The 19,700-nt window shown below is 40.1% G+C and overlaps 1 protein-coding gene across 5 annotated transcripts in view; it reads left to right on the top strand.

Moving 5' to 3' along the window:
- Mctp2 (multiple C2 and transmembrane domain containing 2) overlaps positions 1–19,700 on the top strand; it is a 232,954-nt gene that overhangs the window by 206,326 nt on the left and 6,928 nt on the right. For 4 of the 5 annotated variants that reach the window (NM_001191625.2, XM_017589163.3, XM_008759526.3 and 1 more), the window contains one exon: positions 13,042–13,151. The exons of the other annotated variant lie outside the window; for it this stretch is intronic. In NM_001191625.2, the coding sequence (NP_001178554.1) occupies positions 13,042–13,151 (110 nt within the window). The remainder of the gene's footprint in view (positions 1–13,041; positions 13,152–19,700) is intronic. 5 annotated transcript variants of the gene reach the window in all.

Below are 19,700 nucleotides of genomic sequence, written 5' to 3'. Positions count from 1 at the left end.
AAACTGTTTTTATTGGGTTTATAAAATAGTTTATCCTTTCTTTAATCCAAAATTGTACCAACTCTGTTCTGTAAGTTAATGCTTATCTCATTGATCATGTCTGTATTTTTTTCTTCTAATTACCTAAAGAAGATTCTAGTTTTAAGAATGTAGAAGCCAAGAAATCACAGCTCACGTTAAAAGCCCAGTTGAGATTCCTACATAGAAAGACACGTAAACCTCCAGGGATGGCTAACATGAGGGAACATACACCCGTGTCTTCTGTGACTTCTATTGGTTTTCAGTTGGAAGTCCAAAGGCATCGCCACCAAATAGCCTTTTATTATGACTATTGTGGGTTTTGTTGTTGTTACTTTGTAGAGATATTGTGTCTCTGTAGCTTAGGTTAACTGGAAACTTACTATGTACCTAAGCTGTTGAGACAGGTCTGTATAGCCTAGGTTGGCGCATGCTAGTTCTCCTGCTTCAGCCTACTGAGTGGGAGCAGGGGGTTTACAGGCAAAACCATGCACCTAGCTGAATGCATGTTTGATTACAACCAAATCAAAAACAACTTTCAGGGGCTAGGGAAAGGGCTCAGTGGTTTAGAGCACTTGCAGTTCATCTAGAGGACCCAGGCTCAATTCCCCAGAATCCACATTAAGTAGCTAACAATTGCTTTTAATTCCAGGAGGTCTGATAAGTCTGGCCTTACTGGACCACCTTCCTACACTCACACATACCTATCACCAGATACATGCGAGCACACCACATGCACACATATTTCAGAACGGAAAAATTCAAACACACAGATTTAAATTTATAGAACATATTTTCCTTCTTAATATGTTAAAAGGAAATAATTAGAGAGTGAGGATTTTTGCTGACAAATGTTAACACCTTATCTGATTTAATTTTCTGTGCTTCTCATAATGAACAAATCATTCCTTCGGTTAGCTTTGCCAGAATTTAGCAGAAGCAACTGGAAGAGGAACATGTGACAAGGACAGTAGTTAATTCTTTATTAGCTTATTTTGCAGAGTGTGATAGTGGGCTCACACTGACTGTGGTAAGAGTAGCATTGGCCAGTGACATGCCGTCCAGCCACAGTGCTAAGCCATTCATATAGTGAAGGTTTTGCGGTATCACCCAGTGTTGAACAGAGCATCTCCTAGCAGAACGTGGTAAGGATTTTTAGTATAGCTTAAGATGCTAAAGGCTGTGATTAAGGATGCAGCCCAAAGTCACAGTCAATCAGCCTCAGGGCTTGGATTTGAACCTGTGTCCTTTACTGTTAGACTATAATAGTATTACTCTCTAAGAATGTATTTTTTTTCCAGTAAAGAAGAAATACCATAATAAAAAAAAAACCAACTAGATAACTTTAGTACATAAAAGCCACCAGGTTGGATGCTAGGGGAAGCTGGCTGAGTGCAAGATGCGGCTTAAAAGAGAGGGAGCTAGAAGGCAAGACTGGACTACTTCTAAGCAGTTCTAAGAATGGGAGAAGATAGTTTGGCAAATGGTGGATGAGGGCACAGCAGATGGGTACCCTTCACATAGACTCAAACCAAAATACTGTAGAAGGTACAAGGAGGTAGGGAAGCAGCATGTCCATGGGATAGGGAGAAAAATGGTGATGTTTTGAGATTGGGGGTGGGGGTACATTACAAAAAAAGCCTTAAAGAGACAGAGAAAAAGTCACTGAAAGAAAAGGAGTGAAGAATGTGCTGGGGCCAGGAGGATAAGAGGATGTGGAGTGGGGGCAAGGCCGAGGAAGGAAGATGCTGTGTGGTACAACTGTCTGCATTCTCGGACATCTCTGAAACACAAATGTAGCCGTTGTGTAGCTGATAATGACAAGGAAATGTGTGTGAGGGGCGAAGAGGGTGGCGTGATTTAAACAGGCTCCATCTCTACAGTGCTTTTGATGGGCAGCTGTGCCCAGCACAGCTGTGGTGGCCATGCCCGGAACGTGTTTACAGGCCATGAACAGAGCACTGTTCTGTCCAGCTGCAACACAGGAAGGCTAATAGGATGGACTCCTATTAATTCCTTGCCTCTTCATTATTACAGTGACCTTAAACTCCCTGCCGGGCATTCAAGGGGGATGTCATTTGTCACACTCTTGGAATTCTATTGTAATTCTGTGCTTCCAAACCAGGAGAACTTCTAGCCAGCTTTTGACAACATGGAACATTTTACATGAAAGTCTTCGAATAATTGTCACACTGCTGTGTGTTCAGGGAAGAAGCAGGATTTTGTCTTTCCTATTTATCTTCTGTGATCACTTGTTATAATATATGCCAATTTCAAATACATGTACGTATCACATTGAGAATTTTAGTCAGTGTTGAACTCTCCTGGAGAGTAGGTCAAATGTTCCTGAGGTACACGTGTATGAATGTCTCTTTATGGAATGATCATGCCAACCCTGTGTCTTTGAGTATCTAGATAAAGCTTCAAGGAGGAGTTGGTGAGATGAAGAGGTTCTAGGAAGGTAGAGATTCACTGATTTGGATGATCTGGAGTGTGCAAGGCCCAGCTGTATAAAGTAGGACTCTTCTCAATAGGAAGTGGTGTTAGGAAAACAAGGGAAGTGCAGTTAGAATCACAGGGAATCCATTGGGATGACAGCGGCACAATTTGCATTTACCCTGAGAGGAGTATGTTAAATGGAACAGATTAAAGAGCAAATGCCCAGGAGAGTATTAGCAAGCTAGTGTATGAACAATATACATACTAAATGAGGCCATCTTGTTGGATACGCCATAGAGAAGAATCTATAGGAATGGGTGGCCAGTAGCTTGTGTTTCTAAGAGAGCAGGCATCTGAGGGTTTCATTTGTCCCAGCCTGAGAAAAAAAGTAACCATTGAATTGTTATGTTAGAATCCCAACACAGTATGGGAATGCACTCATGTTATTGGATGCTGCCCTCATCACTTTTGCTAAGTGCCTTAAAATTCCCAAAGCAATAGCCTCACATGGTGATAGGCTCGTCTGCATAAAGAAGGACTCCTCCTAGCAGAAGATGGCTTTGTTGTTCACCAATGGGAGGAGAAGCTCTTGGTCCTGCCAAGGTTCGAACCCATCAGTATAGGGAAATGTCAGGGTGGGAAGGTGGGAAGGGGTGGGTGGATGCATGGGGAAACACCATCATAGAGGAAGGGGGAGGGGAAATGGGATAGAGGGTTTATGGATGGGAAACCAGGAAAAGGGATAACATTTGAAATGTAAATAAAAATATTCAATAAAAATAAAAAAAAAGAATTTAGGTCATTTCTCCCCCATGATTAGAATTTTCCCAACTCAGGAAAACTACTAAAGTCGATGAAAATATTTCCTTAACTATTTGATTTCAAGAAGGGAAAGCTGTGATTGCCCAAAGTTGCTCAACCTTGGATGTGCTATAGAAGACTCCCCCTAGAATTCTGACCTTTGGCATGCATACAAGTCTTAGGCGTACATGAATGGATGCTGCCCTCCATCTTTTTTTTGTTCTCCATGTCAGGTTTTTCCACTCAATTGTGTAAGAGATTGAGTCTCAAAATTCTTGATTTGTTGGTCATTACTTTTAATTACATTTTAAAAAAGGAGAGTTTAATTTCTACCTGTTCCTTACTGGTGTTCAAAAATAAAATACGTATTTCTCCTTTATTTCTTATTGACCTTCATAGGTTTTGTTACTGCAGCTCTTTTTTTTTAATTAATTTATTTAATCCTGATTTACATCCTATCACAGCCCGCTTCTCCTGCAAAGGCTCCAGTCCCATAGCCTTTGCCCCTCCCCCTCCTCTTCTCCTCTGAGTAAGGGGAGGCCCCCTGGGTTACAGCCCCCTCTGGCACACCAAGCCACTTTACTGCAATTCTTACATGAGCAGGATTTTGGATTTTTCTGTTAGATCTTCCTGGCATTTAAGAGACATTTTCAACCTTTCATCACAGCCCCTGTGCGCTTTAGTAGGGTTTGCAGCTTTGGTCATGGAGAGGAAACAACACAGCCAAACTTGGTTAAAGACCACTTCTACTCACTCCATCTCAGAGGGAGAAGCTCCCAGCAGGGCGCTGCTGAGGAAGCTGTCAGCTACAGGTTGTTTTAGAGCAGTTTTTTTTTATTTGTTTGTTTGTTTGGGGTTTTTTGTTTTTTTGCTTTTTGCTTTTTGTTTTTTTGGTTTTCTGTTTTTTTGTTTTTGGTTTTTTTTTTTTTTTTTTTTTTTTTTTTTTTTTTTTTTTTTGAGATTTACCAGGGTTCCTTTGGTGCCTCATTATTGCTCAGTTTGATCCACACACCTAGGTTGAGTTTGTCAAACACTTTCTATGTATTCATGAGGACGATCCATGTACCCACGCCTTCCATTCTGCTAATTTACAGAAGTGCTGTGGTTGACTTGTGGATGGGATGCCAAGTTCACCACCCTGGAATGAACTCTCTGCTCTGTGATACACAGTGCCTTCACATACTGGTTGAGCCTCTTTATTGCTGGACTTTGATGTATACACATGCCTAGGATTTCGCACCTGTGAATACTGTGGCCAGTTAATTTTCTCTTCTTCAAAATCCCTCACAAATAGAAGAGTGCAATTGGGTTCCATCTCCTTTATTCTGGGAAAGGTTGGGATGGACATAGAGACTTGTCATTTCCTGTCATATCTGAGAGAACTTGTGAGGGACGCATCTGGGAGCATAGTTTTTTCTTAAGGTTTTTAATAAAACATTCATCTCTTATTCATATATGTATGCACATATATAGTAAGTCATACTATTTTTCTTTATGTTTCTGTAGGCTATAACCTTTCTATAACATGCTTGTGTGAAGTATAACTACTAGAAGTTGCCATAGTTTGAATGGTCTACTTTTCTGTGTGTGTGTGTGTGTGTGTGTGTGTGTGTGTGTGTGTGTGTGTGTGTGTTCCTAAATATGTGTGATGTTTACATTTTGTAGGAGGGTGGTCAAATGTGGAGGACAGAGCAGAATGCCCAATGTCTTTCTCTATGGATCAGTGCCTTGTTGTCTTGAACAGGGTCGGCCACTGAACTGGAAGCTTGCCCTTTCTGCTAGGCTGGTCAGCCAGCAAGCTCTGGGGAATCTGCCTGTCTTTCCTCAGTTCTGGGGTTACAGGGGCATGCAGCCAGGCCTGACTGACATGGTGCTAGGATTTGAACTCAGATCCTTCTGTGGCACAGCAAGCCCTTTACCTGCTGAGACACCTCAGTCCTGCTGTTGTATGTTTTGACATGTTACTAGGATCTGCAGCATCACCTTCTGTGATATGTGAGAGTTGTTTTTCCTTATTTTCTTCCTTAACAAATATCTATCGCTTATATTAGACTTTAGAAGGAGTACATGTTTGCCTTCATGAGTCTGCTTTGCCTTCACGAATCTGCTTCCTGTTTCTCTTTCCTTGGCTACTTTTTCTCACAATTTCGATGCTCTTCCTTTATTATTATTTTCTGCCTCTGGGTAATGACATCACTCACTTTCTATCTTTCTTATTGATGTAAAGATCGGCTGACTCTTCTACTCTTTCTGGTAAGCAGAGCTTTAAGGCCATGACAGACATTTTGAACAGTAATAATGATCTTTTGCATCTAGCTAAAGCCATTTTCTGAGTTTTTATTTTGATTTCTTCCTTGGACAAGAAGAACATTGCTTCATTTAGGTTACTATGGAAATTTTCTGTACATCATTTTGTTTCTAGACTGCCATTACATTCCCGTATGTTCAGAAAATATTGGCCTAACAGTAACTTATTGCTGTATTTTCCATGTTCTTATTAAAGAGATCATTGGGTGTATTATACTATGTATATTTCCTAAGTTCAAATTACTGTGATGATATCTTGTGTGTGCACTGAACTTTGTTTTGATGGGTTTGTTCTGATAGTTACTTAGGGATCTTTTAAAATAGTTCACTATGATCAAGAACTATTTCTCCTTGAATTTTGTTGGCTTTGGCTTTCTATACTCTTGTTGCTGGTTTTTTCTTAAACGTTTTATTGATTCTTTGTGAGTTTCACATCATGTAACCCAATCCCACTCATCTCCCTGTCTCTTTGTATCTGCCCTCTGCCCTTGAAACCTCCCAGGCAAAAGAAAATAAAAAGCAAAAACAAAACACATCTCAGCACGGCGGCTGCAGTGAGTCACTCTGTGTCAGAGTGTACCCTTTTGTCCTCGTATCTTCACTTGCAAATATTTGTTGCAATGAGTCATTGATCTGGTTCAAGGCCTCTGGTTTCTGCTACACCATCCATAATGGATCCTCACTGGAACTATACTAGGATATCTTGTGTCATGGAGATCCTGCAGCATTGGATCAATAGCACAAGTCCTTTTACATGCTCCAGCAGTTCATAAATGAGGTAGACGTTGAGGTGGGCCAACTCAAAGCTCTGACTCCAGGCATGGGTTGTATAGGTGAGCTGGTCAGCCCACCAGTTCTGCAACACCCACCCCAGCTAGCTCACCCAGTAGTTACAGAATGCTCTCCACCTCTCATGCTCCGGCGACGTGCAGAACCTGCTCTTCTGAATGCAGCAGTTGGTGAAAGATGGGGTCGTCTTTCCAGAACACTGCGGCCAGTGAGGGGCAGGGCCTGCTCTGCACAACTCTTGGACATCAAGTGGTCCCAGGCAGCAAACCAGACCAGGGAAGTCTGCATGGTTTTTAGTGGTAATATGAGCCATGGGCATTGACACAGACCCCTGTAGCTGCATGGCAGTTAACCCAGACGTGACCCCCCAGTGGCAGCATGGGCTGGGATTGCATCATGGCCTTAGGTGGGAGGGCAGGGTACTCACAACAGGTTCTTTGTCTCCACCCTCACAGCCCCCAGTTCCACCTCTCTTCAAAATGTTCAAACTGTTTTGCTTTGCTTTCTCTCCATCTGTCTCCCACATACTTGAACATTGTAGTAGCTCCCGTGGCTGGCAGGCTCTGGGTGTCCTCAGCTCACTGGTGTTTCTGCTTCTGTGTGGCATGGAACAGGCAGGACTCTGGATGTTTTTGTTGTTTCTGCATATTAAAATAGTTTTTATGAATTATCTTATTAATCATTAAGGATATGACCTATTTACTACTTAAGAGATGTTAATTCTCTTGTTGAATATAGCTATGTGAACTTCCCTTTGGTAGTTTCAAGATCCATGTTCACCTATTAACATACCTGGCATTTTTTTTCTAATCACTCTCATGCATCTAACATTTGCTATCTCTCCATCATACCATGTACTTGATTCAAATTTCATGTGATTACTTGTCAGTTTAGATGTCTATGTCAAGTACCCAATTCCTTCTTAATAGTTTTATGAGTAGGTGTTTTAAAGGCTTCTTATTTGTTCAGGGCTTTCCCATATTAAACATGGTTGTATAGCATGTCAAGTTGGTCTCAACACCTGAAACCTTCCATCTCAGAATTTGTTTTCTGCTCTACCTAGAGGTGCTTAGTTATGAAGCCCCTTGGTGACAGATGTGAGCAGCTATTCTTTGGATTGCTATGTTGGGGACACTCAGATATCTGGAATGGTAATGTTTACTGCTGGAGGAGATTCTACCGTGGCTCACCTTGGTCAGCTACCACCTGGTGGTTCATGATTCGTGATTTTTGTTTGTTTGTTTATTTTCCCTTAAATGTTGCTCTCAAAGCATTTTAATCTGTACTGGTAACCTAATCTTGGATTGAAGTCCTGTCTCCCTGGACCTCAGGTCCCAACGGTGTTTGTCTAATCCTTCCTATCAATTTCTATAGGTTTTCTCTGTTCTTTCTTCTTTCACTCATTCTGTTTCTCACTTAGCCATTCTGTAAATACATAGACATATGCTTTCCCCCATGGTTTTCTATTAAGTTCTTGATTTAGGGATGCCCTGAGCCATTTGTTTTGTCTCTCCCACAGGTAACATTAAACAATCTATAAATCAAAATCCCATTTTTTTGTTTAAAATAATTTTTGGTAGAATTATTACTTTAAAATTGAATTAATTTCTAGAATTCTTATATTAATTTTAATTTTTGCCACTACATTATTTTCTTATTTTCATGTTAGCTGAGTGGTGGACTAGTTTCTTTCCAAAACATATTTTTCCTCAAACCATTTGTCTAGAACTTTACTCTTTTCCCCCTCCTGGTCCACCCTCCAACATCCCATTCGTCCTTCCTCTTACCCCACCATCCCTATCTCCAAGAGAATGTCACCCCCAGACCCCCAGACCTCCCCACTCCCTGGGACTCAAGTCACTCAGAACTTTATTCTTTCAAGAGAATATATTATTGCTAGAAAGGGAACTGTGATTTATATCTCTTCCTAAAAAATAAATTCATGCTTAATACATTTTATTATATTCTGACTACTCTCTGATATAATTAGATTTCTTCTCATATTTATGTTATGTTTGCAATGTAACAAAGCAATACAAACAGCTAAAATGTGTTAAGTAATTGCCAAGCCCTGTGAGGTTTTAAATGCCTTGTATTCATTAATTCATTGGCTAGCATTGCGTATTCCTGTAAGGTAGATGTAGTTTATCAGTTTTGCATCTGTAAAATAGGAATGACACAGAGGGAAACTGGCTACATTATCTCTGGTTTCACTGTTGGCTAGACAGTGTCACAATGGGAAAGGTTTTCATCACACAGTCCTAACAAATAATCTACGAAGATCAAAGGGTCATATCTAACTGAGGATGGAGATGTGTGGGTGTGTGTGGGTGTGTGTGTGTGTGTATGTACATGTATATATACGTGTGCATGGTGTGGTCTGCTCACTCTTTTCTTCATTAAAATGTATACAAAATCACAGTTTAACATTCACATTAACTTGATTTTATTCCATTATAAGAATCAAGCATGCCCAGTGAAAGTCTCTTATTGCACCCCATGCCTCCTTTCTAAACTCTATTAGTTGTATCCACCATTAACTGTCAGCATATATCCTTCCAGAAATTCACTGCAGTATAGACATATATTCCTACAGTTTTTCACATGGGTAAATTCAGTAATAATTATATGCATACAGTGATGTCTGTATTTTGATGTTTTTACTAGCTTTGAATCTCCAAGCTATGTGTGAGTGGTCTTTGTGTAGTGTCATTGATTTCTAAATATATTTGATATTGCAGAGTCTAAATAGAATTCAAGTTTTTGTTTTTGTTTTGTTGTTTCTTGTGTTGTTTCTTAGGTTAGGCATTTTCTTGAAAGATTTCTGCATGACTAATAGGTGATTTTCTAAAATGTAAGTGCTGTGAGTCATTCTTTGGTAGTCATTCACGTAGCCTCTGTGACCTTGGGTAAGGACTGCTCTTTGATTCCTTTCTGCTCTGTGCAGCATCACGTGTGGAACAGAGACAACAGGGGCAAGCATAAGGCAGGAAGAGTTTGATTCCAGCTTGGAATATATGTTGAGTTTCAGGCCATTTATGAAACTGAATTGTATTGCAGAGATCAAAACAAAGATAAGAGCAGGATGCCTTGCCGAATATACAAACTGACAAGAAAAACAAGGACAAACTTTATAATGAAAATGTATATTTTTATTTAAAAAATTATAAGTAGGCTAAAATTAAGATACCATATAACTAGCTACTAAAATATAAATTCTTGCTTATCTTGTTTAACTCTAGAACTATCTATAATATACATACTATTACTACTACCGTTTCACTAAGAGGATATTATATTTCAGATTTATTAGATCAATTCCCACAATTACCCAATATTAGAGTTGGACTAAAGCCAAAGCCACTTGGCTTACACCTCAGTATCCTTACATGTTTATAAACTGACTCCAGGCAAGGATAAAAGGTAATGTTGAGTATAAAGTAGTCAACAGGCATGCCCAAACCTACAAAAATTTGGCTTTAGAGCTCTTAGCTCAGTGTCCCACTTCTGTTTCTAGGAGTGCTTTTTCATTCTTTTAAGTACATTTTTATTTTTTGAGACTATAACTACATCATTTCCTCCCTCCAAAACTTCCATATACCCACTCCTTCCTCTCTTTCCAATTCATGGCCTCCTTTTTCATTAATCATATGGATTCATGAATACATATATTCCTACATTCAACCTACTCAATTCATAAATGTTACTTATGTGCCTATGTATTCAGGGTTGGACATTTGGTATTGGATAACCAGTTGGTGTATTCTTTTCTAGGGAAGACTTTCTTACTGCCTGTTCCTTAATTACCTGTAGTTCTTAACATAGGCTGAGACCTCATGGGTGTTCCCTCATCCACATTAGCATGTCTGTTGTTGTTTCCCTTCTTCTCATGTTTAGCAGACATGCTGGTAAGACTTTGTTAGTAAAGCTTCTGACATAACTAGGAAACACTGTTTCAATGGCAAACTCCCAGTTCCTCTGGCTCTTAAACTCTTTCTGCTCTCTCATTCACAATGTTTCCCGAGCTTAAACAAATGAGTGTTTTCTAGATGTATCCATTTGGCTTCACAACTCTGAAATTTGATTGACTATAGTTTTCTGTAATGGTCTTGTTCTGTAATGGTCTTGTTCGAATGCTGTAAAGTGAAGGTTCTTGGTGAAGGGTGAGGTCTACACTGGTATATGAAGATTTGAAGCTAGGAGCTTCCAGTGGAGAAGATCTATTGACTGTCCTACTGAGCCAACACTATTTCAATTCCATGGTAAACTTAGGAGTGAAAATTTCCCCCTCTCCACCTGGTGGTTTCCTGGATTTCCTTCTAACCTTCATATGCTTTTCTCTTAAACTCTAGTAAAATTGTCCTTTAAGATTCTCCAAAAGCTTTACAAATGTTCTTAATAGGAAAGAACTTAAATGCATACTATACTATACTATACTATACTATACTATACTATACTATACCATACTATACTAAATACTATACCTCTCAATGGATAAAGATTTTAATAATGTTGATAGTAGTCTGAAAGAGAGGGTGAAGCTACTTGAAGTTTGTTAGTGGCATCATGGTTATTTATTTATGGTATGTGAATATGGTACACAGTGTGTGTTTGCTTGGTGTATTGTAGGTACATGTGTAGTATTGGTGCATGAAATGTGTGGGCTGATCATCCAATGAAATCCTGGGAACTAGTCTTCAGTCACTCCCCAGTGTGCTTACAGGGCATATAGCCATGCCCGTTTTTTCTCCTTCTCTCTCTTTTCCTCCTCCTCTTCTTTCTTTCTTCTTCTTTCTCCTCCTCTCCCTCCTCCTTTCCTGTTCTTCTTCCTTCTCTTCCTCTTTCTCCTCTGCTTTATCTTTCCCCTTCTTCTTGTCCTCTTCTTCCTCCTTCTCGTCTTCTAATGTTGTGTTGCAAGTCTGAACTCAGGTCTGTGTGTTTGCACAGGAAGTGGATTGGACAGCATACTGGGCCATATCCCCAACCCTGAATATTAATGATTTACACAATTGATCTCAGCTTGTTTGTCTGTAAAACATGGCTAGTACCTAAATGACAGAATTAAGAGTGCTGCAATCCAAACACATGAACATAATATATGACACTGCCCAAGAGGTAGTATATTTTCCTTCCTCTGAAATGATCCACTATTTTTCCTCATTTGGTCCAGGGACACTAGAAGAAAACAAAACAAAACAAAAAACAAACAAACAAAATGGTCTCTATATTCCTAGTACAAGTCAATGCATCAACAAATCATTGATACGTGAAGGTGAAGCCACTGATGGGGGACAGTCTAAGAACAGCTGACTGCTCTGGGGACAGGCAGATTCCCAGGACTGTGCAGGGGTGCTCCCTTTGTACCCACTTCTATTGCCCAGGTTCTAGTGCCCCATTTGCACACAAAAGTGAAAAAGTAAGAAATAATAATAATAATCTTCAGTTTTTTTCACATTTTCTAGCTAGTATATGTTCACTGAGAGAGAAATATTTCTATTGAAATGACTTACCAGATGCTAAGTTTTCAAGAGATGTAGGTACACAGTCGTTACAGCAGCATGGCCATTTTTTTTTTCTCCATCTTTATTAAATTGGTTATTTCTTATTTACATTTCAATTGTTATTCCCTTTCCCGATTTCCAGGTCTACATCCCCTCCCCCTCCCCTCCCCCTCTCCTTCTCTATGGGTGTTCCCCTCTCCATCCTCCCCCCATTGCCGCCCTCCCCCCAACAATCTAGTTCACTGGGGGTTCAGTCTTGGCAGGACCAAGGGCTTCCCCTTCCACTGGTGCTCTTACTAGGATATTCATTGCTACCTATGAGCTTGGAGCCCAGGGTCAGTCCATGTATAGTCTTTGGGTAGTGGCTTAGTCCCTGGAAGCTGTGGTTGGTTGGCATTGTTGTTCATATGGGGTCTCAAGCCCCTTCAAGCTCTTTCAGTCTTTTCTCTGATCCTTCAACGGGGGTCCTGTTCTCAGTTCAGTGGTTTGCTGCTGGCATTCGCCTATATATTTGCCATATTCTGGCTGTGTCTCTCAGGAGAGATCTACCTCCAGTTCCTGTCAGCCTGCACTTCTTTGCTTCATCCATCCTATCTAGTTTGGTGGCTGTATATGTATGGGCCACATGTGGGGCAGGCTCTGAATGGGCGTTCTTTCAGTCTCTGTTCTAAACTTTGCCTCCCTATCCCCTCCCAAGGGTATTCTTGTTCCCCTTTTAAAGAAGGAGTGAAGCATTCGCATTTTGGTCATCCTTCTTGAGTTTCATGTGTTCTGTGCATCTAGGGTAATTCGAGCATTTGGGCTAATATCCACTTATCAATGAGTACATACCAGCATGGCCATTTTTAATCATAGTGCACTACCAAAAGTGTTTTGTTAGGGACTGTCATTTGAGAAAGGCAGTGTTACTGATTTTCTGACAAGTTATGCTAACTGGATCTTCTGATTGTCTTCTCATTAATATTTCTCAGGTGCCCTGTCAAATATGCAGTCAATTTGGCACAATTTTATCTTCAATTTTTATTTTTAGAGATTGATACAAATATATTTTATATATTTATATATATAATATATATATATATATCATACTTTAAAGAAACCTTGTAAATTGACCTAATTTTGTAACTAACTATGAACCATATGTGTTATGATAGCTTTAACTGACACTGGTGTGGTTTGTCCACAGCACATTTAACTGGACAGTGCCCTTCCTTTCGCTGCTGGCCTGTTTGATTCTGGCCATAGCCACGGTCGTTTTGTATTTCATTCCTCTACGGTATATCATTCTACTCTGGGGTAAGTCTGACACAGTTCTTTTGCTAGTAGGCAGTTCCAGGTAAGAACAAATTACTTATTTTTAAAGTACAACCATAAACTTTAAGTGCGCTCCTGGTACCAATTAAACATGAGATTAAGGAAAACCTTTGGGGAATGAAAACTTCCAGGACCTTTCGGCAAAGGCCAATTTCATGAGGTCTCAACATGGATATTTATAAGCCCTGTGCAGAATCACAATCAAATGAAACTGTGATCAGACTTACCATTTCCCTTTAGGCTTTCCTGGTCGTAAATCCATTTGAATAATATATGGCTGTGGACTAGTAACTTTCCGGAAACACCGTGGTTCAGATGGTAGGCAAACACCTGCATCTTGCCCTTTATACACAGTCAAAGTGAGTCTGGCCACTCTGCCTCACTGCTTCTGACTCGCCATCTCAACTACAGGAAAGAAATGAGCTAACCTCATAGTTAAATCCAGAAGCAGTGGGGTGAGGAATGGATATCTATGATTACCTAAGTAGTGGGTGAAGAAGAGAAAGCTATTGTTAACAGGGGACTTGGCATGCTTGCATAAAGTTTAGCCGATTTTTAAAAAGGCAACAAGAAGGAGATCAACTTGATTTGTATGTCATGCTAAATTTCATATCCAAGCAAGGTGCTGGACAAAATGGAAGCCTCAATGTGACTCTGTATGTCTTTTTGGCCTGACAAAAAGAGTGTACTAGGAGCAGACTAACCTCCTTGCTAGAGAAGCAAACAGCGTTTGCCTTACGACTGTTATTGAGTCTTACATGTTCATCATTTCGTGGGATCTTCTACATCAAGATATTCAGGAAAGCCCCAAAGATCAGAGACTGCCTGGATGCATTCTCCTGTAAGCAACAGCAGAGAACATGGAAATGAAGACAAAAGCCACAAATATTTCTGGACCCATCAAGAAAATTTATGAAGATGGTGAGAGTGGAGAGGACCCAGTTGATGAAGAAGCCAAATTGGACATTAGGAAGTGAGAGGAATTATTGGAGAAATGAAATGACTCAAGAATACACAACAGTGAGGAGTTTGGGAGGGTAACCTGGTCATTCTCTGAGGTGTAATATTTGTTTGTTTGTTTGCTTGCTTGCTTATTTTTACATTAATTTATTCACTTTACATCCTGATCTCAGCATCCTCCCAGTACCCCCTGACCCCGTCATAGCCCCTGTCACATCTCTCTCCCTTTCTCCTCTGATAAGAAAGGAGGTTCCTCTGGGTACCAACCCACCATGACACATAAAGTCACTGCAGGACTAGGTACATCATCTTCAACTGAGGCCATACAAGATAGTCCAGGATGAGAAACATGATTAACAGGCAGGCAACGGGGTCAGGGACAGCTCTTGTTTCAGTTGTTGGGGAATCTGCATGAAGACCAAGCTGCACATCTGGTACATGTGTGTGTATAGTGGGTTAAAGATGAGCCCATGTATGCTCTTTGGTTGGTAGTTCAGCCTCTGAGAGCCCTAAAGCATCCAGGTTAGTTGATTCTGTTGGCCTTCCTGTGGAGTCCCTGTCCTCTTTGGGTTCCTCAATCCTTCCCCCAACTCTTCTGTAATACTCCCCGAGGTCCATTGAATGTTTAACTGTTCATCTCTTTCCATAGCTGCTGAGTAAAGCTTCTTAGAGAAAGAGAGAACAGTTATGCTAGGCTCTTGTCTGCAAGCATGACAGAGTACTGATAGTGTCAAAGACTGGCTCTTGCCCATGGAATGACTCTCGAGTAGGCCAGCTATTTGTTGGCCATTGTTTCAGTCTCCGCTCCATCTTTGTCCCTGTACTTCTTGTAGGCAGGACATATTTTGGGTGAAGATTTTGTGGGTGGGTTGGTGTCCTTATCTTTCCATTGGGAGCCCTGCTGGGCTATATGTGGCCACTTTAGGCTACATATCCCCCAGTGCCAGGAGTCTCAGCTAGAGTCACCCTTATGGACTCCATGGATTCACCCTGATCCCAGGTCTCTGGCATGACCTAGAGATACCTCCCTTCCCCACAGCTGCATATTGCTGTTTACTCTCTCCCAAGTTCTCTCCATTTGAGTTTCCTCCCTCCATCAACCTCTGATGACTGTTTTATTTCCCCTTCTGAGTGAGATTCAAGCTTCCTAGGAGTGTAATCTTAAAGAAAGTGTTCTCCATTGAAGCCAGTCAAAGGAAAACATAATCTAATCCTTCACAGAGTTCTGACTTAAAAATTAGGCATGACTGAGAATCAAGTATGAAGTTTGAAACACTGCTGAATTGTATAGATAAAATAATTTTACTCTTTCTTCATTTCCATAAGTATTTCTTTGTATTTCCTTTCAAATCCAATTTTGTTCACATTTAGCTTGTAGATGTTATCTTCTAACCAGATGTGACTGATGATAGGCCTTTGACTATTATCTTATTTGTGCTGAGTTAAATGCCGTGGTCAGCTGTTAAACACTATGTATATTTGATAATTCTATGCATCCTTTCTTCCATGAAGAAGGTTGATAAAGTCTTCTGTGTATTTCCTCAAAAGATTATTTTCATGAATCGTGTGAATATCTATATCTCTAAATGCTTAAGTCCCATATATAATGATGTATTATTTGCCTATAACCTGTTCATACTCTCCCTTGTATTTTAAAACATTCCTTGATTACTAATATATAAAACTACATAAGTGTATTGTAAATGATTGAGATATTCTATTTTTAAGGAATGACAAAGGAAAAATCAGCCAAGTTTCATGACAGGCATTGTTTTTCCTAATATTTTTGACCCCTGGCTTTCTAATACAGGGATCTGGGGTTCAAACATGGAGAAATACATGGTTGTGTTTCTGATTGTCGATTTTCTCTTTTTTCCTTACTCAAATCACCAGGCTTCTGATTTTATAGTCTCATGTCTTAGAAGCTTTCTATATCTCTGGGCATCCACTTAACAAGAATATTTATCTACCTGTTCTTCAGTTCATGGCTGATATTGTTAAAGAGTGTGGAGTTCATTGTGCTCTCATTGGCCCAAATAAATCCTTTCAATTTTTCATTCTGATTGCTTAGTTCTATGGTAGACAATTTTTGATAGCTTATGAATGAGTTTACGAATAAGTAATGGAGTTTAAGCCTTAGCTATCAATACGTGATAACCTGCCTATATACAAAACAGGCATTGCATCTTGGAATATATTCTGCAGTTCTCCTGTGAGCTACTATAAGGTGAGGTAGTTATTCATTAGCATATACTCAGAGACTACTCCTGCATGTCTTTTAAATATATCTTCCGTAGACCCACACTTTATCACATAGAAAAAGTTACATGTATATGCCTAAAATGTTGCTTGCTCCTTCTGACTTTGTTAAGGTTTATATGACTTATTTTAAAAGTTACCTGTTAACTTGCGTTGATTCCTAAACAAAATGTGTCATGAACAAATTGATGGCTTTAAATTTTTGCAAAAAAAAAAAATTTACATGCACTAGATCTTGTATTGTGTATAGCAAATACTTTTGTAGAAGTATTTCAAGCATAGAAATTATTTGAGATAAACCCATGAAAACAGCTTAACTTCTGAACCCTCATGGGAAATACTGCTAGACTCAGAAAATTCACTGTGAGGTTTTGACAGGCGAAATGCCACCCCTTTACTCTTTGGCTCTGTGCTGTGTTCTGCAGGCATGTGGGCATAAACATATGTAAGGAGTACTTGAAAATATGAGTAATTGACTCTACCTGTTCATAACTGTGCTTCATAAAGTGACCTGGTGAGGCCCCATCACTTCTGTATTTTGGGAGAGTGACTGGGAATTTCCACAAAGGGCCAGTTATGAAGAAATTCTAAAATTGTCTTTAGGAACCTTTCTCTTTGGGACTTTGCTGACTTGTATGACACATACATTTCTGAAGCCATTAGAGGACTTTGTTGGCCTGTATGATATATGTATTTTGAGAAGGACATGCATTTTCCACCATTCAGTCCAGTCAGTGCATGACTTTTTTTTTTTTTTTTGAGACGTTTCCCTTAACTCCTTTGATTAATTTTTTCTTCATCATGGATGTTCTCATTAGTATTTCCCAGTTCTGGTCTCACACACTTCCATTTTTAGCAAAGTAGATAGAAACTCTCGCCTATATTTTTGAGCTTCCTGGAATGAGGAGCTATGAGCCATTCATCTTGTATTTCCATTGGAGAACATGATATCCATCACATAAAAGGAACTCAGCATTTGACGGGATAAGCATGGCTCCTCTGTCCTACACTCAAAAGTGGACCTACACACTATGTACCCAAGTACTTACTAGGCAGTGCCATTCTATGCCGTGTGGTTGTTATTGTGTTACACAAATGCAAGGAACCACTCAATTCCTTCAAATGTTTCCTACTGTAGGCTTTATCTCCATTAACTGATCTACATTCTGTATAGCCTGGGACCACTCAACAATGTCCTTACCAAATGTCATACCCCAAGAATTGCATCTCATTTGAAATTTTTTTTCCTTCTTGGCTAACAGTATTTACAGCAGATACATCTCTGTCTATCATTTCTGTTTAAAAATGAAATCTAAATTAGGAGTCGTATTCACTGGATCAAGATACAACATCCATGTTTGGGTATGTGTTCCCAAAACAGTGTGTGTGATACATGGTAGAACAAAGACCTTTCTTTTCCTGCACTACCTCCTTGTGTTATTGTCTAATTGACATCCATGGTGATGACTCCAGTGACTCTCTATTGTTGGGTAATTGCAGATTGTATAACATTTGCCTATATTACTCAACATGATTCTATAATTCTATAATCAATCCTGGAAACTACAGAGGGAATGTTTTTATTATGCGGATTTCATTGTCAAAAACCTTGGGCCCAGTAGGATTAAGCCATGGGCCTGAAATCACATAGTTAATATGTTATGGACCTAGAATGGGAGCCCAGGAATGCCTACACCTTTGCTATTGCCCTATTTCCCTATAAAGTTGACCAAGGGTCTATGATGTCCTCTTTCTACTTGATGTCAAATAATAGATAATTTCGTAGAATATCTCAAATCATTGAACCTAAGGTACCTTAAAAATAAGCTATGCTTCTGAAGCATGCAAGCTGAATACCTTGTGATTTTTATCCCAAGTCTTTCAAACATAGTCAGTCTCACTGCATTGTGGACTACTTCTGCCTTTATGGGTGCATCTGAGCTGCTGTGCAGGTTTGTAATCTCCTCAGGGACTAAGAATGCAGTGTTTTGATCGGCTGTGATATTATCCCTGCCTTGCTCTCCCTTGTAAAGGCTCCAGATGCGCACACTATATATAATTAACAATAGAAGATACATCTTTTCTCAATACGTCTTTGTCTCCCTTCATCACTTTGCCTTGTCTGTTTTCTTTTGCCAAAAAAGCCCATGCTACAATTAAATGTCTTTAGAATAACACAGTGAGAGTATTTTAGTTTAAAGGAACACTGGGGGGACTTTTAGTTCCAAACATGAAGCTTGCTGTGGGGGTAGAGGGAAGAAAGGCAGAGTGCAGCTTTGACTTGAAGGCAAGGGGAGCACTACTGAGATCCTTCCCCAGCCCAACCACCAAGCCACCATTTACTCATGAACAATGGCTGCCTCCCATTTGCAAAGCAGATGTAAATCTGACCCCCCAAAGAAAGGACTGGAGGTTGTCATTGTGTCAGGTACAATGCCATGCAGGAAGTCTAGTCCTTAGATGAAAGCAAAGTCATATTTAATGAACAAAGGGAAACATCAAACCTTTTATGTGATGGGGACTGTTGAACTTGGCTTCTGAGTAGGAGCCATTCAGAGCACAGCTAAGCTGAGCATTCATTCAGCATCATTGGGACAGGCGAGCCTTCAGATACCATCCTTGTTAAACAAGCACCCTGTGGCAAAACTTCAGAAGGCCACCTAGTCTTTCGGCTTCTAAAACTCAACATGAAAAAAAAAAGGGTTGACATTTGGTGAAAAGACTGTAGCTTATGAGATCTGGATAAGGCAGAGCAACCCCAAGGAACAGAGTAGAAGACAAAAGAAGATTGGGAGAAATCTTTCTCAGTGGAGGAAACCATGTTCTGGGCATGCCCAGGAACTCCAGATGCACAGCCAAAGAGTGACAGAAGCTGCAGGGTCACTTGGCATCTTGAACATTGAACCTCATTCTAATTACCACTGCTGCCTTTCTAAGTTAGCGTGGACTCTGTTGCCTGGACAAACACGTGTGCCAGCGCTGCAGTCCATAAATGAAGTTAGTCACTGCAATAAGATAATTTTCCAATAATAACTTTTCACAGTTTCTGCCAGCAACGTGCAATCAACATGTCAAGTTCTGTTCTGCAGTGAGAGAAAAGGATCCTGTGAAAACCGCAGAAAGGGAGAGCTACTGCTGCAGTTTCTTTCTACCCACCAAGACTCCCACCCTCTTCTCCCCACAGCTATGTTTGGTCCAGAGCATCCAAGCAGGGACTTGTTTTGACTAGTGGAGGCCTTTTCCCATCTGGGATATTCGTTTCCATAGCAGAGGAGGCTCTTAATCAGTGGTTACCAAAAGAACCAATCAGTT

The sequence above is a fragment of the Rattus norvegicus genome, chromosome 1 (assembly GCF_036323735.1).
Source record: "Rattus norvegicus strain BN/NHsdMcwi chromosome 1, GRCr8, whole genome shotgun sequence".
Lineage (NCBI taxonomy): Eukaryota > Metazoa > Chordata > Mammalia > Rodentia > Muridae > Rattus > Rattus norvegicus.
The sequence above is the reverse complement of the archived record's forward strand: the minus strand, read 5'-3'. Positions and strand labels throughout refer to the sequence as shown.